Consider the following 25,540-nt stretch of genomic DNA (forward strand, 5'->3'; position numbering starts at 1 on the left):
AGGGCTCTAAATCCTGCTCCTGGAAACTGCCGACCCTCCGACCTCCCTGTGGCCAGGGCTGGGCAACACTTCCCAGTGCTGCCACAACCTGCCCACAGGAGATCCCAGTGCTGCCACAACCTGCCCACAGGAGATCCTACACCTGCCCCATCATCCCTGGCGGCTGCAGGGCTGCCTTGGGGTCTATGGGAACGCTTCTGGCCAGAGCTGAGCCCCCAGCACAGAACTGCAGCAGCTCACACGTCAATGCACCACAGCCCTGTACACAAGGATCCACAAAACACACAGAGCATACCCAAACTGGTGTTTTGTCTCAGAATCCCTCCAGCCCCACACACACTGGGGGGATTTCTACCTCTGCACACAGAGCCACAGGTACCAGGCAGCAGCACAGCACAGTAATTCTAAGACCAGCACACAGGACGAGCCACAGATCATGGCTTGAACGCAGGGCAAAAGGCAGCCTTAGAATATAATCCCCTTCAGGAACTCCTAAATCTCCCCAATACAACACAGAGCCCTTTAAGCAAAACTAAACAACTTCCTTTAGACTAAATAAATATTAAACCTAAGTGATGCATTAATTTACTCCAGTTCACCAAAGGCTAACTCCTACCCAAACTGATCATTATTAAAGAAATCCTATAATCCCTTGGTCCCATTCAGGCTCAAAACATGTAATCCCATGAATAAATCCAGAAAGAAAGTGTAACAAAATGGGCAATAAAAACTTACAGCATTCACATCTTTTCATCTACCATTAATACTGTAAACACTCACTCGAAGGCCCTCGAGTATGACTAATCTAATGTTTTGGCTCCGCACACCAATCGCCGGAGGAGCTCGGTGTGCGTGTGTCACCAGCGAGCCCCGGCTCCTCCGCCTCTCCAGCCCGGCCAGGACACCTCCGCAGAGCCCATCCCACCCCACAGCCCCCAAACGCTGCAAAATCAGCACAAAAGGTAGCAAGTATGGTTCTAATAGCACCAGAGCACAGAGCTTTCTTCTTTTTTTTTTTATTATTTTATTGCTTTGGAAGCCTGCAAGCTCCAACTGTATATAACTGCCAATAACTTTGTTTTAAGGCTGCTGAAGTAAGAGATCAGATTTTAGCAAGTGCTTTCCAGGCAGCCAGCCAAACTTTTTCTGATTCACTAAAAGCACCGAAGGGAGGGGGAGAGGAAGGGGGCTGGAGGGCTGATTAACTTCAGTTACCGCACAAGCGCAAAAACCCTCTCCCCGCTGCAAAGGGTTCCGGAGCTGCGAGCCCTGCGCAGCCTGTGATTCCTCGGGCTGAAAAAAACCCGCAGCGGAGAGACAGAGCAAACACCTTCCAGCGGCAGGGTCATTCCAGCTGCGGATCCTCTCCTGCCGGGGAGGCTGCTCCACCAGCGGAGGCTCTGCTGGTGTCGGGTTCGAGCTGCTCTTTTTGGAGGGGATGAGGAAAAAAATGTGATCGGGCATTTTTTGGATGGGTGGGAGAGCAGGGGATGGGGCCGGTTCGGGTTTTAGCTCGGCCAGAGGGATGGAGCCCCTCCAAGGCTGTGCTCATCCAGGACCATGCCCTGCTGCCGCTGCGGATCCGGAGAGGCTGAGCAGGTGCAATCCCGGCCAAGGCACAGCTCAGGGCCGAGGGTGTCACAAGTGTCCCCCAGCTCCGGCGGGAAGGGGCCAGCGCCACCCAAGTGGCACCTGCTGTGCTAAAACCCCCGGGGCAGCGGGGCAGCTGCCATCCAGCCCCAGCCGGGGCACCTGGGCTGCAGAGCCGCGCTCAGGGTGTTCCTGCAACGGCCTCATTCCTGCCGAGACAGGATCAAAGGCTGGAGCTGACTTGGACGGCGTTCTACTGAATAATGGGGAGGGAGCACGCAGCCTCCTTCTCTTGGCTAGGAAAACTTGTGTTTTTCAAAGCATCGGTTTTTGGGAGTGAGTTACCGAAGAGGGGGAGAAAAAAAAAAAAAAAAAAAAAGAAAAGAAAAAGAAAATTTTAAAAAAGAGAGGGGCGAAAAAAAAAAAGAAATGGGAAAAAAGGGCGAGCGGGAGAGCGCCTGCTCTTCCAAGGCAAGTGCATCAATCAACATTGTGCAAGGAGAGTCCAGCACTCCCTCTCACATCATTAGCCAGGCTAATGCACTCCAGAGGATGCTGCTACGGCAGGCTACCGGCGCACCGGCTGCACCCCTGCCCGCACCGGCGGCAGAGCACAGCGGGGCACGGCACGGGAGCGGAGCACTGGGGAAGCCCCGGTCCAGGGCAAGTGACACTCCAGCATCTGGTGCGGGGCTCGGTTTAACACAGCTATAAAAACTAGAGGGAAACAAGTGAAAGCCCCAGCCAAACCTGCCTGGCACTCGAGGTCAGCACGCCGCCTTTGTTTCTATTTTACAACCAAAAGCGAGAGAGGACAGAAAGGACACGTACCTGTACCTGAAAGCACAGCAGCAGGAAATGTAAACATCTGGAGAGGAGAAAAAAAAAAAAACAACAAAAGATCAAATGATGCGGTAGAATGATTAAAGTTGATTTTTGTTTTGTTTGGTTTTTTCTTTGTTTTTGTTTGCAATTTTTAAAGGGTTCAGAGCGATGCTCTGCTTATAAAAAGGCTCAGGTCCCCATTACCACCTGGCTGCAAGGAAAATGCAACCGGAGCCTCCAGAATGAAAGTTAAAAAAAAAAAATTAAAATATTTTTAAACAACATTTAAAAAATATTTAGAAATATGCCATAATCCTTACAGGCAAGTGCAGGCAGAGAGCAGTGAATACATCGCTGGGCGCGGAGGGGGCTGGCCGGCGGCTGGTCGCTAGCGGAGCGCAGTCCCCCGCCGCCGCGCTGACATGGGAGCGATCCGGCCGGCGAGCTCCGATCCCCGCCGCGCTGCTCCGCGCCGCTCCGCGCCGCCGGGAAGTTGTGGTACCGCCCGCTCTGCCTCCGCCGAGTGACTCGTCAGGCATCAGCTCTCCTCTCCCCCTGTCTCTCCTCCTCCTCCTCTCCCTCTCTCCGCCTTTGGGGGGATGAAGGTGCTTATTGTCAGTAACTTCCGATCATCAGCAAGTGCCCCCCCGCGTCCCCCCGGGCCGGGCCAGCCCCGCCGGGCGGATGGAGCCTCTCGGCCGCCGCCGCGCCCCGCTCCGGGCTCCGCTGGGCGCCCCGCGCTGCGCGCTCCGGGCGGGCGGCATAGCGATGCGCGGGGCGCGGAGCGGGAGGCGGGACCCGCCCGGGCGGAGCGGGGCTGGCACCGCCTGCGCGGAGGGGGCACCGCCCGGCCGCGGGCAGCGCCGCCCGGGGAAGCGTTTTCCACAGAGAAAGCGAGGGAGGGGGTCGGGCTGCCCCGAGCCCTGCCCGGCCCGACAGAGCGGGCGGCGCCGCCGCTCGCCCGGGACGCGAGGGGCTCGGAACGCCCGGCACAGCAGCCGCTGCCCCGCTCACCGGCACGGGGGCCGCGGCTGCCCGGGGGCGCTGCGCCCTCACCTCCCACGGGGCAGGAGCGCGCCCCGTGCCCTCGAGCCCCGGGCGGGCGGCAGCGGGGCCCGGCAGCCCCGGAGCGGCGCCTCGCGGGCCGGGGCAGCCGCGGCCGCCCGCTCCGTGGGCCCGGCACCGCTCCCCGGCGGGACGCGGACGGCGGGGTCAGCGCGGCGCTGCCGGCGCCGCTCCGCACGGCTCGCCTGCCCTCCAGCGGCCGCGCCGCCGCCCCGCACCGCCCGCGGCCCCGGGGAAAGCCCAGAGGCTTCCTCCGCCTCAGCTTCGGGGAGGGTTTTTTGTTTGTTTGGGGATTTGGTTTTTTTAGGAAAAAAAAAAAAATCACACGCTGATAGCGTGTGGTAACTCTTTCCTCTTGTCTGAAAGCTCGTTCATAGCAGACGATGCCAGGAACCGTTAACCTCCACACATAGCCGAACTCTCCAAAGAGCACCCAGCGTCAGTTAACACCTTATTAAGTGAGAACATAACCCTAGCTCAGGACTCCGAGCTTTCCAAATTCTCCACTCAAATAACAGCGTGCATCAGCGCAGCGTGTCGGGCCCAGCTGCTCCCACCCCTGCAGGGTCTGAGGTGCTCACTCCCCTGGCACTCTCAGCCACAAATCAAGCAACATCTTTAATCCCTGGAGTTCATCACTGGGGAGCCTTCAGGTATCAAGTCACAGGGTTTTTCGGCCCATAGTTTCAGGCTCAAGAGGCACAGAAAACCTTAAGTTTTAAAGCAGTGATCAAAGCAAGTCCTTATAAAATTTCCAGCACTAACACATGTCTGTGATGTATCTAACAGACTTCACACTTCTGGTCTTATGGATCTGCAAGTTAAAAAAAAACCCAAAACCCCAAACTGCTCTCAATTGCTGATGTCACCAACATCAGAGGCCCCATGCATCCCTGTCCTGGCAGTCCCATGGCACCTTGCTACAGCTGAAAGCTGTTTTCACACATGGCCAAGACTATCAGAGCCACCATCCCGAGCCCTACAAGTTGAGCTCACCGAGATGCCTACACTGGAACCATTCAGAATTTGGGGACTCACAAGATCATAGTATTTAACTTAGATGTGAAAATATTCCATATATCCCTAATCATCACCAGTACCTCATTTCTTGGAAGCAGTTTGGGTGGCAGAAGCCCAGCCTGTGCCATCTTATGTGAGTAGGTGCTGCTCAGCCCCACAGGAAAGGTACAGGGTCATGGCCACCACAGCCCCTCACCTTGCTAACTCCAGTATGTGCTGCCCAACACACACAGGAGTTCTGCAAAGCCAGGGGCAGTGACTGCTCCAAAAGCCTCACAGTCACCTGTCAACATGAGCTTTGACTGCTCCTCAGGCTTTTCCATCACTTCCCTCCAAGAAAAAGCTCCACAGATGGCCACTGATGGCTCTGCCCAATACCCAAGGTGGCCCAGGTCTGCTGCACCTGGCTGGAAGAACAGCTCAAAAAGGAATTTGTAAAGCTGCTGCTAACATTTATCATTTTAATTGCCCCAACAGCACATAAAATTACAGCAGCTACAACAGAGCTGTGAGCTAGGCATGGAAAAACTCATCCCAGGTGATGCTGGCCCAGAGCACGCTGAGGAGCCACGTGCTGGTAGCACAGCTGCCCCCACAGCCATGACCCCAAGGCCAGAAGGACCTGGTCATGTCAAACAGCAAAAACTGCCAGGGCAACATGAGGGGTTGTTTTAAAGACAGCACATGAGGGTTTTCTTCTTTCAATTACTGTATTTGTAATCACAAAAGTTCTTTTTTAAAATAGATCCATCCTTTGTGCTCGGTAGTCTGACAAAACCCCTAAATCTTCAATATCCAAATAGTTACCTGGAGAATAATACCAATATTGGGTGAATTTCAGACTACCAGTCTTGAACAACACAGAGGGGGCACAGAATGGAGAAGAGACAGCTCATACATGTCTCTGAAAAAACAGAAATATCATTTAGCAGCATGCTGTTATGAATATACACGAGCGTGTGTATGTGTGTGTATACACAACATTAAAATCTCCACACCCAAACCTGTTGCTCCACTGCTGAAGGCTCCAGTGTGATCAGATTCCCAGCACAAATCTAGCCAGAGAAGCTGCTCCCCACTGGAAAACCTTTAAGGGTGTTTATTTTTCTTACAGCACGCTCAGGGTGTGAGGGCTGGCACAGCAGCTCCTGAGAGCCTGACGTTCTCAGCACTGTATAAACCAAGACAGGGCCAGGTAGGAGCGGGCACTGCAGGACACCCTGGGAGCTCCTGGGGTTACTGCCTTCCACTCACCCTTGCAAATGCCTGAATTGAGGCTGTGTCCTGCAGTCCCTCGCTGGCTTATTGGATTAGTGAGCGCCCTTCAGCAGCTCAAATCAAAGTTTGAGCAGCCTGACCTTTCCCTTGCAGGGCAGTGAAGGTGCCCCCAGTGAAATGAGCTTCCCTCGCCCTGCTCCACTGGTCCATATCCCACGAGGAGCAGGCATTTCACAGAGCATGGAGCCCATTCAATGGGGCCAAGGACTTAAGAGCATGCTTGAATGGGAAGCCTTCCTACCCCAGATACCCCTTTGGAATGTGAAAGAGAAGCCAGCAGGAATGGCCAGGATCTGGCCCTGCTGCATCTGGCACACCAAGATTTAAATTAAACTCAAAAACCTGGGCTAATGTTGTGCAAAGACCAAGTTCAGCTCTACATCCCAGCCCTGCTGCCAGTGAGCAAATCTGTGGTTTTCTCCTGTTATCTGCATTTCCAGCCTTGTGTTGTTCTATAAGCCAACTTTTCCTTACAGAGAATCCAGCTGAAGAGGTTTTCTGAATCTGAAAGCCTTGGTAAAAGGAAAGACAACTTTCAGACTGACTGGGGTGCATGTTCTGCCTATATCCAGTTTACACACAGAAAGACAACTTCATCCCAAGGTAAGGAACGCTTCTGCTACATAGTGTGGACACTCAGGGAAGGAGGGGATGCTGTGCAGTTACTGCCATTTGACAGAAGAGCCACCTCAAAATGACCCTGAGCTGTCCAGGAGGACAGGACTTCAGCCTCAGCTCCTCCACATTCAGGCACAGTCTTGCAGAAGGAATATGGTGAAGAACAGTCAGGACTTGGATTCAGCTATCACAGCTTGGAGTTCTTGGGAACAGAGGCAACTGCAGCATCCCTTCCAGCTCTCAGCCACAGGGATGTCTCGTGGCCCCTTGCAGAGGGAGAACCCAGCATGCTACAGCCCTTATTCTGATGTGCATCATTACTTTCTAAGAGAAAAGAAACCTTAGAGAGGCAGGCATTATCCAGCAGGCAGGGTTTCAGAGTTTATAAAGGTTTTACTCCACTGGAACACCCCTTGGATTTTCAATGGGATTTGGGGACTGAAACCTCAGATCCCTCTAAAAGCTCCAGCGTACTCATAAACAAATCCCAGTGTTTTATCAGCAGAGCAATGAGGGTAATCCCTGACAATGATGGACATCTCAAGCTAAGGGGAAGACCAGTGGGTTGCTTCAACACCCTGCTCTCCTGGGTATCCAGCCCCTCTGCAGTGCCCAGGGCCCCTCAGCTAGAGCCTGCCCCAGCTTGTGTCCCCCAGCCCAGTGTCTGGCACAGGGTCCACACGGACATGGGCCTGCCTTGGTCCCAGTGCCCAGGAGCATGGCAGCTCCCCTCTGAAAGCATCAGACAGCTGCTAGGATGCTTTTGAAGGGAGGCAAGAACAGGCCAACCTCTGCAGACAACCCTACACAAACCAGTGGGAAATTCCACTTTTCAGCCTTTGCACTGCATTAAATCTGAGGGCTTGGCTCCTTGGATTTATATTCCTCTATGGTTTCACTTTTCCCTAAAAAAAAAAAATTAAAAAAAACCCCACAAGCTGTTAAGCTTCAAAACTTAATATTTCCTTAACTTAGAGCTTTTCAGCTCAACAGCTCTTAAACATAAACCTCTTTGACTGAAGTCTTCTGAATCAGGCTGTCTCCAGCAAGTCCCCAGCTCAAGTCCTGTTTGTGGGATGACCCATCCCTCCCCACAGCAGCACCCTGGGCTCCTGCCCTCTGCCCCAGGGCAGGACCCCACCCAGTGTGCATGAGCACCCCTGTCCCCACAGCTGCAGGGACACTGCAGGGACACTGCAGGGCTGATGCAGGCACTGCCTGCTGACATCACACACCTCTCAATGCCCTGTGTCACCGGCCCCAGAGGTGACACAAGTGAATGAGTGACCCTGGAGGAACTCAGGGTGGGCTGTGGGACAGCTCAGGTTCTGCAAACATTGCTGGAAAACCTGTGTTTCTACTGATCTTTCTGAAGAGGAACTGTAGCCACACTCTGTATCAGAGCATGGATTTAGAAAATGCCATATGGGTGGATTTACACAAAAAAATATTGGAAAATGCCATTTTTCTGCAATGTCACAGATCAGTAAAGAGACATCTCTGGAAGCCCCATTCTCCTGGGGCATGCACAAACATCTCCTGCAAGCAGAGGAGGTACAGCAGCAGGGCTCTTATCAGCATTCTCCACCATGGCCACAATGAGACACCAGCCACAGCTGGGCTCTCAGGGACACGGCCAAGCAACCCAGACAGGGCACAGATTCATGCAGGAGCACCATGTTTGCCATGGTGTCCAAGCTTTTCCCAGAGATCAGGGAAAGGCCATGCTGCTCCAACAGACTGGAGGAGGAACTGAAAAGGATCAGAAGACTGAAAAGTCTGAAGAGCAGTGAAGGACTAAGCAAGAAGGTTGTAGCAAGATGTAGAAATAGGAAGGAGTTGGAAAGGACTATTTGGAATCATGAAGTCAGAGGGAACAAGTAGAAGCATCTCTCCTAGTTCAAGACCCTAAAAATGAAGCCAAGATCCCCCAATCTCCCTGTCCTGTGCTCTCTGGAGATCACAAGGACTGGCTGAGGGCCCTGCACTCAGTGGTCCAATTACATGTTACTGCCCTTTGCTACAATTATTGAATTAAAATCTATTTTCCATGTAGAAAATTGGAAGGAAAGGCTTGAAAATATGAGAAAAATATTTAAGAAACGGGGAAGAATGGCCTAAACACCAGAGGTGGCCTTATAATTAAATTGGAAGCTTTACTTATTAGCTGTAGCTGTGCAGTGTTGTTGGTGTCCTCACACACATTTACACCCAGGGAACAGCTTTCTACCACTCAAGCAGTGCCCAGATAACATTCACTGCCTCAAAATAGCACGATAAGGGCTGCTAGGAGCCTTTCATCAAGGACATTCCTGGGAAAATAGCACAATTACAAGCTTTGAGACAAATGTAAGGAGCGGTGGGAAAAGTTTCATGAACAGGCACAGATAAAGGTGGCTGCAGTGGTGAAATGCCAAATACCTCAACAGCTACAATACATCTTTAACTTTCCCTGCCATTATTACTCATTAAGAAAAACCATAACCAATGTAAAACCTAAGGCTTAATTTGAAAACAGGCAAGAAAAACTGTTTTCTCTAAATTGTAGAAAGAGAAACAGTAAGTCAACAGAATTGGATGGGGCTCAGCAGGCTTCAGGCCCCCAGAAATTGGTTGAGTAAGACTCCAAGACCCTTCTAACAAAATTGCCTTCTATTGCCTTCAAAGGCTGTTTCTAGTACCAGTGTAATCACTTGAGGTGAATCAGGCACATCAACTCTTGAGAGCTCCAGCTCTGCTCCTTCTCTTTGCCATCTGCAGTACGAGCAGGGTGGTGGCCATGTAGGGTCCTGGACAAGGCTCCAGGCAGCAGCACAGGGCGCTGGCACGGCCAGCTCAGTGAGGGTGGGCACTGTCAGAGGTGCCCTGCTGAGCATCCCTCACAGGGCCTTCACTTTTCCCATTCTCACTTTTGACCCTTGGCCACCTTTTCCCCCCTTGTTTTATTCATTGCCCTTTCTTGCTTGTTTTCTCCCAGGATTCTTTTCCCATAGAGGCTCTTATGGCTTGGTCAGGGAGAGGTGACAGAAATGGTGGAAGAAGAGAAGTTTTTGATGAAAGGAGAAGAGCAAAAGTCATCTTCATACAACTGGATGCAGGCCATACATGTGGTCCCCACAGCACACATCTTAATTAACATTTGATATATTTGACTGATTTACTTGGTCCCAATTAGGCACTGCTTAAAATTCATTTATGTAAGACGATCCAAAGGCCAGTCACTGAAGAGCTGATCCACAACACAGAATTGTTCCCAACAGTGTCCATGCAGGTAAACCAGTGAGCAGCCAGGAGGGTGTTCCCTGTGCTACCTGCAAACTGAGGACAAGGCAGGCCCTTGAGGCACACCTGCAAATCCAGCATCACTTTTCCTGCACCCCATCACACACACTCAGCTCTCTGTGTTCACATTGAGAACCAGGCTCAGACAAGGCAATCCTTAATAAATACCAGATCACAAAACCTCCAAACCTCACTCAACACAATCAATTGCACTTGCTGTTGCTTGCCAGAAACTACTGCCCACTAGCCAAGGGCAGGAATAAAGGCACTGAGCTCCAAACCACCCCATTCTTTTGTAGCTTTATCTGACATTCCTAAGTAGGATCCAGTCTTTAACGCCCTTTTGGGAAAACAGTGAGGAGAATAAGGATCTAGGTGCTGGTTGCACAGAGAAGGAAGGAAAAGTTGAGAGTTTGGCTGCTAGTCAGTAATGCACATGCAAAAGAGACAGGACATGGCTTGGGCTATCTGGGTAGGAGCATGAACTCAGCCCCTGAGGGACCGTCTGGGTGGCAAGGAGCCCAGAACCACCACCCATCCTGCCCTGTTTGCCATTACCTCAGCCCACACACACTCCCACCCTGCTGCCAGCCATGCCTGAATTGCTTCTCTCCAAAGGCTGCAACCATTGCTGAGCACAGGCAAAGAGCCATGCACTCATCATAGCCCCTGCACTCTGGAAAGCCATTCTGGCAGGTCTGCTGGATCACAGGAGAGACCTAAGGCGGGCACAAACATTTCTCTTGAACACCCTTAGGAATTAGGCACAGACTGAGAGCTCCCAACAGGATGGTGCCCTTCTGTTATCACCTCTTCTGGAGAAAGATGCCAAGAGAGATCTGAATGGAGCAGCTCTATCTGCAGCACACACCCCCACCCAGCTGCGTGGCCTCCCCTTTGTCCCACACAGGGAGACACCAGCTACCTGTTCACTGTAGGGAATGAAACACTTGCAGAAGGAAATGAAATATGAAAAAAGCTGGAACAGACAGGATCTGCAACAGGAAAAGCAGCAGTAGGGGCAATTCACGTACAAAGGAAAGGTGAAGGCACCACTACCTGGAGAGGCATTTCATCATCCTGTAAAGTTGTTTTCCCATCACAGTGTTAGGAAATAGCAATGCATCTGGCTGCAGAGCTCCACACTCTCAAATAAGCCATCCTCAAGGACCAGGATCACACAGAGGCTCAGAACCCCCAACACAGCTATCAAAACACTACAGCTTTGTTGCCATCATTGCCATGGCAAGAACATGATTCAACTGCAGAAAGTCAAAAACAGTACTTGAAAAACCCACATCTGTTATTTGTCTTTTCAATAGGTATTTTCATGTCTGAGCTTATTTTAAAATCAAACTTTGAGGCTCTGTTCAAAGTGAAAGAACTGGCAGCTGCACGTGAACGTCCAAGAGGATACAGCTGCATCCAGAGTCACCAGATAGCCAGTCCCAAAAGGAGCTGGCTTTGGAGATGCGAGCAGCACAACAGCAGAGGTAGGGAAAAGGCCCCACAGGCAGAAGTGGGGCAGTGACCACCCCTCACTACCCCATGAACTGGCAGAGAACAGTGCAGGACCCAACCAGGGCCAAGTGAAATTATTGTTCTGCCACCAGGGTGCCTCAAAGATGCCTCAGGAGGTTCAACAGCAGCTGACAACTTGACCTACATTATACCTCAGCACCAGCACCGCAGTGATTTCCTTTAGCTGCCCATACAGGCTCAGCCTTTCCCCCACAACACTTCTGCAGAGCATGGCTGCACCCCAGACCTGTTTTGGTCAGTCACCTACAGACAGACAACACCCTGGCTTCTCTTAAAACTTTAGCAATCAGAGTATTTTACTGGCTAGCAATTTCTTGCTGAAATTACTGTACAATTTTCACTTCTTTCAGCCAAAATTGAGGGCAATTTTGCTTAAATAAGCCTGTCTGTGCCATTAGCTGTTTCACCAGGGAAATCTGCTCTCACTTGTGAATATGACATCATCTATTGACATAACCCCACCAAAACAGGCATTTCAAACCGTTATACTCTGCCATTTCACATGCTGCAATTATACTCGTGCTTAAACGAATCTTTGACACAAGACTTGCAGTTTTGCTTGTCTACCATGCACTTCCCTTGGCTTTATTTTCCCCAAAAGAACTATTTGCTTCTGGAGACTTGCACTGCTTTCCATTGCACCCAGCATCTCAACTATAGGAGCTAAGGGTTTTCTAACAGCAAACATCAAAAAATAAATTCAGTGGCAAACCAAATTGTCTATGCTACCTAAACAACTTGTAAAGAATGCTGAGTAGAACAGACCCCATGCCCAATCAGCACAACCTTGTGTGTGTTCACATGTCTTGCAAAGCCACTTGCTGCAGGACCCAAGTGTGCCAAGTCTTCAAGTGGGGAAAACTCAACCTGTGTTACTCAAGCTAGGGGGTTTTCTGCTATGAGAACACAAGTCAGTTGTGTTAATTCCCAAAGACAGCAAGGATTAAAGCAGAGTTTGATAGTTACCATTGCAGTGTTTGAATGTTTTCTGAGTATTCCTCCAGTCTCCATGACTGCAGTTACTGGACACAAGGTGGAACAGTCATGCACTGATGTGACAGCAGACAGGAGCTTTGGAGTCTCATCCTCAAGGCACAGACATCCCTGCTTCCCTTCACCTGAAAGCCCTTACAAACACTGATGGTTTTACTTCATGTAACAAGAATGGCCCAAAATTTGAACTCTGGCTCTGAGCATCATGTGAAGGCGAGAGGACCAGAGAGGACTTCCTGCTCATCTAAACTTTTGGATTTGTTGGAGATCAGTCTCAGCATTCCCAGGAATTTATCCACAGGCTCTGAACTCAGTGAGCTCTCTAGGCACACCCTACAGCATTCAAGCTAATTCTTCTCTCCACAAAATCCTCACAGGAGTCATTATGGGAGGCAGCCTCAGACTCTGCAGCTCCTCAGAGGAACAGCACAGCCAGCAAATCCCAGATCAAAAGTATCGCATTTTACAAGTGCAGTTCCAGGCCCTATAAACCCAGTAGTTAGAGAGAAACCATAAACCAAAGTGCAGTGAAGCAGGTCAGAAACTGAGATGCAGGAAGGGCTGTTTTGGGCAATTATATAATTAGTGCTCACTTTCAGACAAGAAAAAAGCCCCCTTGCCACTTCAGTCTTCTTCCCAATCATCTGCTCCGTAGCCCCAAAGCTCATGGAACTGGAGTTGTTTTTGAAGCTGACAACACACATTGTTTATGTGTACTTGCTAAAGAGAAGCAGCTAAAATACTCAAAGGTAGTTCCTCAGAGAACTTTCAAGCCCAATTATCTCTGGGTTCAGTATGCAGATCACCCTCATCCATAAAAAAAGAAACAATAGTACTGTATTAAAATACTAAATTTTATTTCTTTCACATACAATTAGTCTCCCCACCATTTCCATTTGTCTGACCACCACCATGCCTTATCAAAACATTCCATACATACTTAAAATGAAGCTGAGGGTGGAGTCCTGTCTTTAAAAACTAAACAGGCATTTTGGACAACACATTCTTGGCAAGGTAATCTGGATGACATTTATCAGACACAGGAGGGAAAGCTCTTTCAGTATTTGTAAAAAGAACAGCCAAATAATGGTTACAGAAGTAAGACTGCAGATTTTAACAAACTGTTTAAACTGTTTTCTTTTCTTACAGAGTCTGTCTCCACTGCCAGAGAGCTTGAATGACCTGGAAGTGTACACAGAAAGTTAGAAACTGAAATCCACTTTTAAAAATTATTTTTAGCTTACTATCACCACTTATTTCATAAAATACTGACAAGAAATTGCAACCAAAGTACATTCCTTTCAGAGAAAAATCAAGTTGAAAGCATGACATTGGATCCTTCTGCTAGAAGATTATTATTCCCACTAGGTCACAATAGTAAGAATTCAGTGCAGGTTAACTGGGAGGATGGGTGTGGATCAGTGAGGCAAATACTGGCTGAACGCTGCCCACCCTGGCTAATGCCACAGCAGGCCCAGTAGCTGAGGCTGATGCTTTTCAACATTCCCTCAGGAACATATCAATTTGTCCATCAGACAAGTTTACACCAAACCACTGAGGGAAGCAGGAAAGCATAAGCAATTCTGTCACTGCAAAACTGACTTGGTGGAATTTTGATAGGGAAATCTAAGACACATTTTCAGCTTAGTCTGTGTTAAGTAATAACTGATTCAGAAACTTGCTTCCTGATATCACAATTTGGCTTGTGCTCTCTTCAAGAGCTCTGTTGATTCTGGGAGAGAATGTGGCAAGAATGCCATAATCTCCATCACAAAACAGCTCTGCTGTCCCAGACACCCTCCCAACAAAGGGCTGAACACCAGACTGGCTGAGGTGGCCAAATTCAGCAGCAAGGGAAACCACAGCTCATTTCCTTAGCCAATATGGTGCCAAAAGGAAAATTCTGTGGGTTTAGTAAGCAAGAGATAATTTACCAACCATATAAAAGCTGGAAAAATGCAATAAAATATTAGCTTTCCCATCTTAGCCAACTAAAACCCTTAAAACCATTCCCATATATTTAACCTGAAGTATTGTTTGTGGTTTGCAACCATTTAAAACAGTCCAAAGCTTGTAAAGATTAAAAAGTGGAAAAGAATCCCCAAGGTTATAAAAGTTTTTGGACTTTATCAAGCTGTGATGAATCCTGTTACCTTCTGGTCCTCCGTCCTGAAGCAATTCTTAACGTAGTTGGCAAATTTGGGCTCCAGCTTAGGAAGGGTAGTACCCTATTAGGAAAAAGAAACAAGCTTTAGGGTCTGCAGGTCACTTAATGCTTTCAACATATGATGCTGAAAACCCTTTGCAATACATGGAGTTGGAACTCACCTGGCAACTTCCCACACTAGTCTGCTTTAAACCATTTTAGGAAGTTTGCTTTTCTACCATGCCCAGCTATTTCTGACAGAAGTGGCTACAAACTGAATTGCTGTCCAAGATTCTTTGCTGATGCTGAAGAGCATAACAGTGTTCACCACTTAAAATCACTGTTTGTAGTAAACAATCCCATGCTACTCAGATAAATTACAATAAATTCTTTATTTATGGACTCTTACTGCAACACACAACCTGAGACCACCCTTCACAGGCAGATTTTTAACTTCAGCTCTCTTAAGCAAAACATGAACTGACCTTCCACCTATCTTTTAAAACTCACTAATACACTACTCATTAATATGTGACTTTTACTAAATTAAAGAACTGTTCTGGAAACATTTCCTTGTAATTCCTGGAATTGTGTTTGCACATGCTCTAATGTACAATGCAGATTCAGTTATTAAATCATACATACAGGTTCATCATCTTGTCTCCTAGTATCTCCAGGGAAAATAATACAGCATGCTACTTTAGGAGACACTGATTTCTTTTCCATGTCCCAAAATAAATACTTCCCAATTTCTCAGGTGAATCAATTGAAATATTGCATGTCAATTAGGACAGCACACTTAGGTGTTCCCTGCTAGACAGTATTCCCTGTAGAAGCACCCTTCAGCACCAGGTAATTTATTTTAAAGCTCTTTTTGCCAGCTAGCTGCTCTGCATGTGTCTACTGGGAGCAGCTCAGGCACTTGTGCTCACCCTGCACAAGCACCACTCATCATAGCTCCTGAGCCATTCCTGACACCACAGCACCTCCCTGGCTTACTGTGACCCACCATGCATCACACCAGGCTCACAGGCCAGGGCTCTGCATTTCCATCCTCATCACAGCCTGTCACTGCTCATTCTGCATCCACCCTGTATTTAAACACTTCTAGTCTCATTTGGCATTCCTGGAAAAAAGCAGCCCCAAAACACTAATGGATCTAAGCAGAAGATCCTAATTCTTTAGGTGACGTTTGTTTGCCATTTTATGGGTTTAAGAAATGTATTATCTTGAATTAAAAAACCCCATCAGCAAACCAGCAATGCTGCCCAGCACTCACATCAGCACTTGTGAGCTAGCCAAGAGGCAGGCCCTCACTCCCATGTGCTCCAAGCACAGGGATACTCACAACACAGCCCTGGCTGGCACAAACCTCAACCCTGGCTCAGGAAGTAAAGAATCACCTGCTACACCCAACCAGCCTGCAACTGGATTGTCTATTTTATACCTGAATAGCTGCTAATAACACTACTGACACCTGGTAGCAGCCAGAGCAAGTGACTGGCCTGACACCTTAGAAGGGTGAAGCATCCACTGAAGGGATTTAAGCCTGGATCCCTGCAGAAAGCAAAAGCTTCCAGGTCTGCAGCAGTGCTTGAACTCATACCACAAGCACCTATCTCCCTCTTCTGGAAGTTACTGAGCCTTACAAGCATCAGGATACTGCTTCAAGACCAAAGCATTCCAGCCCCGTGAAGAACTCACTCCACTTTTACTTTAGCAACCCAAACTGTATAATGCACTATTGAAGTCATCTTAACAGTAAGTATAGCCTAAGGGGTTTTTTAAAATTTCAACAGAGACAGTTCACCAAGAAATACCAAACTAATCAGCACTACTGGAAAAATACAAACAAAGTGGTTTTGTTTCTCTTGAGTAGAAGCTTTTCCCCGCAAATGTGGTTTCATTTCTCTGAGCTTCAACATTAACACCCACTCATAGTAACAGCACAGGAATCAGCAACATCATGACCATTTATTGAAACATCCAATTCTTCTCATCTGTGGAAGTGTAAAAGAAAGGCTGAGAAACTTCATTCCCAAACACTCACCTTATCTATAGATGCTTGCATTTTTGCTTTTATCTCCTCTACTGACAGAGGGACTTTTGGTGTTTTTGGAGTTAGAGTTTTATCCTTCTTGGAATCTGGAGTCTGAAAATTATTTCATTAGTAACTTGCACATAAAGTTACAGAGAATATAAGATAAATTTTATAAAACTAGCTATCACACTGATAGTCCATACAGTTTTTAGACAGTCACAAAACCTAAATTTATGCTTCCCTCCCATTCCTTAGAAGCATGAAAAATCATGATTTTCAAATCTGGAATTATTAGAGTTAGCACAGCTGGTGTCTCATGCTTCTGGGCAGGTGCCTCCACAGCTCTTTGAATAGAAATGAAACCAAAAATAGCCAAAATTTTTAGTGATTCAGAGTTTACTCCACATCTGCAGCCAGATTAGGTCATGCTTTAAAAGGCACACCTGCAGTGCTTCTCATTGTTGTCCTGCCATGCATCCCATGCTCATGTCTGTATGAACCCTCCTGGCACCATGTCAGAGAACATGCAGCAAGGAGAAGCTGCACAAGGCATCACAATCACACTGCATTAGCAAGGAAGGAAACTGCCAGTCCTGCAGTGGGTCATTGTCATGAGAGCCCCTTTTCCTGTGTTTCCACTGGAAAACAGCCTCCAGTGTTCTCCAGTGGAAACACACTTGGCAGTCACCCTCTTGTACTAGGTGCTGCACAAAACCAATAGATATAGTGTTTCAAACCAAAGAATTACCAGTATTCCCAAGGGACAGCATGTCTGATTTCAGATCCAGACTGTTGTAGGTACATACTGATCACTGAAGGATTTCACAGAAAACATGAAGCAGTGAACAGTACCTTCACCATGCTTCATATCAAGATCTAAAAACCTAATTTGAATGTTAGTATGTTGTTTGAAGTTACTATTAGGCAAAAAACTAGCTTCCCCAGTAGAATAAAGCTTTGTTTTACTCAGTTGTTTTCACTCACTTTTGATTTAGATGCTGGTGTGGATGGCTTAGAGTCTTTTCCATTCTGCTTTGCTTTCTGCATATTTTTCCCTGCAACCTCACGAGCAGGCTGAAAGGCAAGCACACAAGTTCATCTGTCAAATGAACTGCAAGTAAACTCAAGACAGCATGTTACAGGAACACAAAGGAAAACCTCTTCATGCACAACAGTAACACACCCAGGAACAAGTTCTGTTACATCATTCAGTGCTGTCTTTTTTCTGTAACACAACTATTATCTCATTTGGCATTTCATCCAGAAATACTGTCTGGGATGTGCATGGGACATGATACCAAGACACAGAGTCTACAATTCCTGTATCAATCAGGACAGTTTTGTTCAGTCACCCCAGATTACCTCACATGGCTGGAATCTGCGTTTCAGACTCATTACCAGGCCACTGTGCACTGTCACTTATGGCAAATCAGTAGGGAGGGAACAGCACACGGTGAAGTAAAGCTATAAATATCCGGTTTTAAACAGTAGGTATGAACACAAAAATTCAAGCTGAAGTACACAAGTGTGAGAACAAGCAAATGCCTCCCCCCTCGCGGCACAGCTGCCCTGCAGTGCGCTCACAGCACCGCCAGATGGCCCTCGAGGGCTGAGGGAACAGCACTCCCGGCCCATCCCTGCCGCAGCGAACCCGGCCGCAGGCTCACACATTCACAGCCTTTGCGTCTGAAGTCGCTGACAGCTCCTTTCCACAGCAGGCAGGACTGCAACTGCCAATCACAACCCCCTTTGAGCAGGATTTCATTTGCTGTTTAACAGCCATCCAGGCCCACACCAGTCTGACAGCTGCATCCCTGTGCTGGTAAGACCCAGTCACCCCTTTGCAGCCAAGGAAGTAGAACATGGACTGGATGGGTGCATTCACACTGAAGTGTTTTCACACCCTATTACAACTTCTTCACACAGGCTGAGCTAAACCTAGTGCATCCCCCATTCACACATTCCAGAGAGCTGTGATAAAGCTCATTGATTTAAGGGACTACCTGGTGGATTGCTATGGTATCACAGGATTAGCCACTTACTTTCTTTATTGGTGCTTTAATTTCTTCCTCATCATCCTCTAAGTCATCCTCATCACTACAATTAAAAAGGAAGTCACTTACCATAACTCAAGATCCACGTTAGGAATTGATCTTCCCCCTCCCTCCCAATAAAATGTTTTATTCATGAAGGAAGCAAGCAATCCTCTAAACTTTACTTTATACCTTAACACATGGCTAAGTGCTAGGGCAAGCACTACCTTTGAAGCAGCTAAATGCACTCCCCTCCCTTCAATACTGAAGGGATATATCCCTAGGGACATCCACTACTACTTTTAGAAGTTAATGAGTAACAAGAAGCCCAGTATAACATATCTGAAGAACATTAATTTACATAGCATTGTAGAGATAAGTAAGACAAGGATGCCTTTTCCCCAGCCAAGATAAAGGAGCTTTTTCACTTAGCATCCAGTTGTGTCACACAATTCATGTTCTGAAAGTTAGCCCTGTATTTTAAAACACATTATCAAAACAGGAATACATACTCATCATCGTCATCCTCATCTTCATCATCATCCTCATCATCTTCTGCTAATTTTAGTTTTTTCTTTAAGAAAGAAAGTCTGTTAAGTGTTGATACCATTTATTGGTAATAAAGAGCAACTGGCATACAAAACAACTATGGCACAAGTACAAGGCTACTTTCCATCACTTTAGCTAAACCCAGGAACTTACAGCTGCCAAGTCCAAAGCTATTGACTAGTTCTCTGCATTGCTCTGAGCCTAGGAACCTTTCCTTGTTAGGAAAGTCCAGTGCTTTAATCAGCATGAAGTGTTGCAGTACACTGATGTTTATACCAGAACGTGCAGTTACTACAAGAGACAGAACTTCCACAAAAGTAGCCATTTTATCTACCCCTTCAGCAAAATTTTGGGACCTTCTGTAATTTAGTACAAAATAATCCCATCCCACTTGTAACAGCAAGGCATCTAACTACTTCTTCCTAGAGGCAGGACTAATACCAAACAAGAAGAAAATGCTGCAAACAAAGTGACTGCAAGTCCATATACCTGTGGTGGTTTAGCTCCTCCACTTGCTGGTCTCTTTGCTGAAGCATTAACAATTTTTGCATCGTCTTCCTCCTCATCTGATTCTGGTTCTTCTTCTAACGCTGATAAAGCAAAGGTAAAGTGTAAAAAAACCTCACCTCACTTAACAATATAAAGCAAGACTGCTAGTAAGGAACAAAGAGCATTACCCACAATTGAGTAGGTTTGGCCTGGCTGAGGTGCTGAATTGGTATCAGGAAGCTTCCCACTAGTGACCTAACCTCTGACTAGGAGATTTTCCACCTAACTGAGGCAGGTACTACTATAGGGAAATCCCAGCCAGGTGAACTACCACCCCTCACACTGGTCAGAACACTTTTCATGTACAACAGATAACACAAAGTCAAAAATAATGTTTTCTCCAATCCTAAGGAGACATTTTTGAAAACTAGTAGAGAAACGTCAAAGAGAGTTTCCTAAAGGAGAAGACCGGTCCTGGGTTAGTTTAGGTAAAAACCAGAACTATTTCATGGGCAGTCTTCTCACACCCAGCTGATAAGCAGAAAGCCTACAGTGGGACACCAACGTTCATTTCTAAGGGAGAAATTAGAACTGAAATTCCAAGGATGACAAATGCCTCTTATCCATACAAAAACCAAGTGGCAAGCCAAGGCATGCAAGCACTCCTCCCAACCTCTGCCCTACAGCCCCTTTATGCTGAGGATGTGCCTTTAGATTCAGAGGCTCAGTACCAGCACAGGCACTGCTTGCAGCACCAGCTGCAAATCCTGTAAGTTCTGCAGGTGCTGCCAGGACACAGCAGTGAGCAGCCATACGTACCTACGAGGTGCTGACCACTGACGTACACAGGCCCTGAGCCACATTTCAACCTCAGCACCACTGGGGGTGTGATCTCGAAGCCACCCAATGAAACCTGGGAGACAAAGCATTGCTATTCAGCTGCATATTCCAGGCAAAGTGTATTTAACAGACATTCCACCCCAGTGGAAACAGCATCAACAGCTGGAGACTCCATGGCTAACAGCTGCTCCAAGTTCCCTCTCAAAGGTGAATTCTATCAGTCCTAAAAGGTCAGCTCAGTGTCAATAAGCCACACACAGGGGTTTACTACACTCCTTGCTTATCCCAGTTAAAGCACACCAATTTGTTTTTACTCAGCAGCAATGTCAATTTGAACACCATCCATCCCACCTGCCCCAGCATTGTGTAGCTAGACACTATCAGCAGCTGAGGCAAACCACATTCCAGATAGCAGAAATGACAACAAGATGCCCTTCCGAGAGGAGCAATCATCTTCAGAGTGGCATTAGAGCTTGGGACCTGCAGAAAAAATAAATTGCTCCCATCCCAGGTTTAACGAAAGCAACACAACCTAAAGATGCATCTGCTTGCATATGCCTGGACTTGTCTGTCTATAGATGGCATGAATAATTCCGGTTGCTTAAAAAATGTGTAATTTGAACATGTCTGTTATCTCCACATGACTCAAGCACTCTACCAGACACAAAAAAGATGTATTTACTACATGCAGACACTTCTCTGAACACACTGTTCAGCTTCACTAAAATTTAGCTGACCCAAGCCATTTTTATCTTTTTTCTCACTAGAGACCAAATTTACAGTAGATTCTCTAAGTTTCTGCACTTACTGTAGGCTGCACTGACATTTTCAGAGATGCCAGTACTACTTTTGTAGGGTTGCCTTCATAGTCCAGTGCTTCTGCTTCTACAATGTGTAATTCATCTTTGGCTCCAGCACCTAAAGTAACCTGTGAAGTCAAGAACAGGACACAGTCTGAGCATCTCAAATATTTTAAATCTTCTAAACTTCATTCACTATTCTGCATTATTAAATACTGAAATTTGCATTTCTGACTACAAATTATTCCATCAGACTCCATCCTAAGCTGACACCCTTTCTCCACTACACTGAAACTTCCAAGGGGCACCTCCAGGCATGTTCTGATGACAGTGAAATCAGGTCACTTGCTGCTGGATCGCTGCACCAAAAAGGGGCAGTGGCAAGTTCAGTCAGCTCCACAGCTGGTCCAAGGAGAGAAGTATAAACACATTATCTCCTCTACAGAATCACACCTATAGCTTTCCCCCTCCTGCCACATTTTATCTGCCAACTGCTTCCCTTTACCACACTGTGCACCTTTTGCTTACTTGACATTCACTGAGGACTTTACCAGCAGCTTAGCTGAATACTGTGATTTACGCACATGCCTTTTGCTGTAATTCACCCCAGACTAGGAACTGCTGCCCCAAGGCATTTCTAAACTGAAGTACCTGGATCCCTTACTCTGAGTCTGGCACTTTCTGAAGAGTCAAAACTCTGCAAGGAGACAGTGATGAGGCCTGAAACTCTAGTTCACTGAACCTTGGGCCCCTCTAACAGGGGTACATGCAGGAGATGTGAAAGCCACAAATACTTCGTACTGCAACTTTTCCCAACAGCAGTGCACAAGGCTTTGTGCTTCCTTCCCTAAAGCCCAAACAAAGAAAGCTTTCCAACCCCCACGGGAGATGTGGGTGTGAACACTTCAGGCAGAGGCACAGAAGTTTCTATTCTTCAGGAGCTGAAGAGCTTTAATGAGGCTGTAATGGTCCACACTTAAGATGTATCAGACTGAAGGCTGGAAAATAGAACATTGGATTCACTACTTCTGGCAAGTTTTGTTATTAGCAATGCAAAGAAGTGAAATTGCAGCTCTGATCTCACCTCTCAAATGTGTTGTCAACAACACTGAATTGCTCAGCTAGTGGAACAAAAATTTTAGACCATGTCCTGTCATTTGCCCCAGTTCAATACTACAGCATTTTTCATTGATTTCTCGTGTGTTTGTCAAGCATCCATGCACATGCTTTAATTTCTACACTGAAGGAATGCACACCAAATAGGTCATGAAGGAGTGACCATCCCCGTTCTTAGCTGCCATTAGTAAGACATTTACAGAAATTCATCCCAGTTTTACCTCCTCTGCATCTATTCTCCTCCTTTCCTCTTTACTCCCTTTTCTCCCCGTCTTGTTTATGATCAAGTCTCCCACCACACTTGGTGGTGTAAAGACCCAGATCTGGGGGCACAGAGCAGCCCCCAGGTATTTGCTGCATTTACACCTTTTCTTTAAATCCTTCCTCTACTCAATAAGGTCTTTTTTGGTTTAACCATGTCCCACACCTTTTAAGTCTTAAAGTCTCTTTAATTCTAGCGAAGAGGTTACTGACATAAAACTTCATTCCCCCCACAAGTCTAACAACAAAGCAGTGGTGTGGATTTTTACTTCATCCTTTAGAGTACAACATCAGAAGACATGCTACAGGTAATTTCGAAAATATAATAAGAAAAAGAGCTTTGAGTAAAACAATACAATTTAAATATCACTAATTTTAACTGCATAACAAACATTCAGACAGAAAAAACCTGCATGTGGACTTGCCCTAAACATTGCTATACTCTTCTATCAAAGGGAATTTTAATTAAAAAACAATTACTCATGGTCAAGTCCAGGCTGTAGTTTTCATAAGATACAAGGATGAAAAACATGATTCACATAGCTAAGACAGAAATGTTTTAAGTAACAGCACGAAATGCTTGGAGATACTTGTTATGCAAGTGACCTCCAGGAAGCAATTATTCTGTAGGAATTAGTCCACAATTTAAAGACTCTTGTTTCCAGGTATAAAAGCTTTTCCTTGCATTTAAATAAACACAGCACAACGCCATAAAGATGCTACAACTCTTTAATTTCTTGCCTGTTAGGATGTGGCACATTATTGTTTTGCTATTCAAAAAAAACCATGCTCAGTCGAGAACAAAAGCATTGAAATATTGTGTCTGACTTGTGTGGCACCAGAAAGACCTAAGGACCCATCCAGGAATTCCCTGGGAGTCTGTCAGATGTAATGAGGCTGTAATGGTCCACACTTGGTCCGAATGAAAGATGGGGTTTCCCAGTTACATCCTTGGAGAGGGCAAACCAAGGACAATAAATCAAAACAAAGCTTCTACTCTCTTATATGGATTTACTTATTATCTGCTTCTAGGAAAGAAAAAGAATCCCAGCTATGTTTGTGAACACACTGAAATGATTCTTAAAAATCAAGTTCCTAGTAATCTACAAGAGTGTGCCCATGTATAACTCTCACAAGTCGATCCTTCCCCCTCGGCTCCTGCAGCATCTGCCTTGTTTGTTTTAGGGATGCCTCAGTGTATAGTTTAGCATTTAATTCCATTTAGCATATACTTACTAACCCACTGTAAGTTGATTTTTAACCTTTTCCAGTCTTGCAGTTACTTGCTGTCTACAATGAAACATCAGTGGAAAAACGTTTTCAATACAGAAAGTAGCTGAAATTACAGAATACGCTCCACTGCCAGTAAGAGATAGTTATTTTAAACAGATTTATGTAACAATTATCACCGGTATTATAACTGGAGAAGTAAATAACAGGTAAAAAACTCAACATCACAGCACACCACTACATTTCAAACGGAAAAGCTAAACACTACTTGCCGTTCTCAGAGATAACTGATGTTCATTTTCTTCATCATCTACTTTAAACTGAAACTCTTTATCCGCTTTAAGCTCGCAGCCTGTAAGAAAACAATTCAATTATAAGCTTTCTGTTTCACTTAAGACATAAGTATTTGCTAACCCGTTACTTGGCAGCTCGCTGCTTCCAGGCCTCGTTCTTGCAGGGAAGTAGCGGCACACTCCAGGCACGCACGGAGCGAACACGTGGGGAGGAAAAGCCCAGCGAGCGCGGCCTGCAGCCGTGCACGCAGCTCCCCGCGAGGCCCGCTCGAGCCGAGCAGTTTCAATCAAACCATCCCCGCCCGGCGCCCGCCGCGGTGCCCGGGGCCATGGCAGCTCGGCTCCGCCCGCCGAGGGCGGCCGGGCCTGCCCCGGAGCTACGGGCAGCAAGGCGCGCGCGGCCGCGGCGCTCCACGTGCTCCGCCCCCGGCCGCGCTGCCATGTGCTCGGCGGGCGCTGCCGGGGCGCCGCGTCCTTAGGAACGGCGGGAGGCACCGGGAACAAAGCGCGGGACAAAGCGGGACGGGCCCCGCCACGTGCGGGCCGCGCGCCACGTGCGAGAGCGCGGGAACGGCCGCTGCGCGCCCCCGGCCCGACAGAGCCCCCCTCGGCCCTTCCCCGCGCGCGGAGGGGCGGCGCTCGGCCGGCACAGGCCGCGGCCCTGCACGGCACCCGCACGGCGCTCGGCCCCGGGGCCTGCGGGGGCGACGGGGCCAGCGGGCCCCGGGAGAGCGTGGCGCGGCGAGCATTACCGAATAGGAAAGTCTGCGGACGCAGTGGGCCCATGCTCTCCATGTCCATGGCGCTGTCCTCCATCGCGGGGCTGAGGCACGACTGAGCGAGGCTGCTGCGCTGCGGGCGGACGCGCACTAAAGGAAGCCCCGTGCCCGCCCACTCGCTGATATAGCCTCGTGCTCTCGCGAGAGCCGAGCGCCCGTCCCTCGGTCCCCGCGTCGCTCCTGCGCACGCGCGCACGCTGACGGTGGTCGCGCGCGGGGCCGGGCGGGCCGCCAGGGGGCGTCGCGGGGCCGGGGCCGTGTGAGGGGGCCGGGCCCCGCCCGGGCCTGGGACCGCCGTTATGGAGCCGGGGTCGCCCCGGCGCCGCAGGGATCGCAGCGTTTCGCTCCAAGGCCGCATCACATGCGGGGCAGAGCCATGGGCGGGGATCGCAGCGTTCCGCTCCAGGGCCGCGCTGCACGTGGGGATAGCGATGGGGGCGCGGCCACAGCCCCGGGCCTGGCTCAGGGCTTGCAGCTGGAGAGCCGTGCTGCAGTGGAACGTGCCCTCCTCGCTGTGTGACGGGAGCTGCTTGTTGATGTCATCTTTGACTAAAATAATGAATGAACGAAAGCAGGTCCCTTTCTGTGCATTACCCGTTAGGATGAGCACCCACCCCGAGCTACTGCTCCCTGTGCCGCTGGCTCTGAAGGCCAGGGACAACAACACTGTGGGAACCTCCTTTTCAGCTGATGTGATGGGAGCAAACCACTTTTTAATGTGAATTGGCACCCTGTCACAACAAACCTTAA

At 48.0% G+C, this 25,540-nt stretch overlaps 2 protein-coding genes across 3 annotated transcripts in view; both read right to left on the reverse strand.

Moving 5' to 3' along the window:
• Positions 1–2,963, reverse strand: part of FGF18 (fibroblast growth factor 18) — a 63,421-nt gene extending 60,458 nt beyond the window's left edge. For both annotated transcript variants that reach the window (XM_064724924.1, XM_064724925.1), the window contains exons 1-2: positions 2,736–2,963; positions 2,422–2,458 (exon numbers count right to left, since the gene is read on the reverse strand). In XM_064724924.1, coding sequence (XP_064580994.1) covers positions 2,422–2,458; positions 2,736–2,767 — 69 coding nt within the window. In that variant the 5' untranslated portion in view covers positions 2,768–2,963. The remainder of the gene's footprint in view (positions 1–2,421; positions 2,459–2,735) is intronic.
• Positions 2,964–13,046: 10,083 nt separating this feature from the next.
• On the reverse strand, positions 13,047–24,919 carry NPM1 (nucleophosmin 1). The gene is made up of 11 exons (XM_064724903.1): positions 24,764–24,919; positions 23,991–24,070; positions 21,120–21,239; positions 20,291–20,384; positions 19,472–19,572; positions 18,946–19,007; positions 18,443–18,497; positions 17,385–17,474; positions 16,410–16,511; positions 14,367–14,441; positions 13,047–13,395 (listed from the first exon to the last, which is right to left on the reverse strand). Exons 1-11 carry the CDS (start codon positions 24,825–24,827, stop codon positions 13,357–13,359), a joined length of 882 nt encoding a protein of 293 aa, XP_064580973.1. The 5' UTR covers positions 24,828–24,919; the 3' UTR covers positions 13,047–13,356.
• Positions 24,920–25,540: the final 621 nt, after the last annotated feature.

Source organism: Zonotrichia leucophrys, chromosome 13 (genome assembly GCF_028769735.1).
Source record: "Zonotrichia leucophrys gambelii isolate GWCS_2022_RI chromosome 13, RI_Zleu_2.0, whole genome shotgun sequence".
Lineage (NCBI taxonomy): Eukaryota > Metazoa > Chordata > Aves > Passeriformes > Passerellidae > Zonotrichia > Zonotrichia leucophrys.

Coding starts and splice junctions, on each gene's coding strand:
- NPM1 (XM_064724903.1), bottom strand. CDS start 24,827: ATGGAGGACAGCGCCATGGACATGGAGAGCATGGGCCCACTGCGTCCG. Junction 14,442..16,409: donor TGCAAGCATCTATAGATAAG/GTGAGTGTTTGG, acceptor TTTTCCTAATAG/GGTACTACCCTTCCTAAGCT. Junction 13,396..14,366: donor TCAGGACGGAGGACCAGAAG/GTAACAGGATTC, acceptor GTACACTTCCAG/GTCATTCAAGCTCTCTGGCA.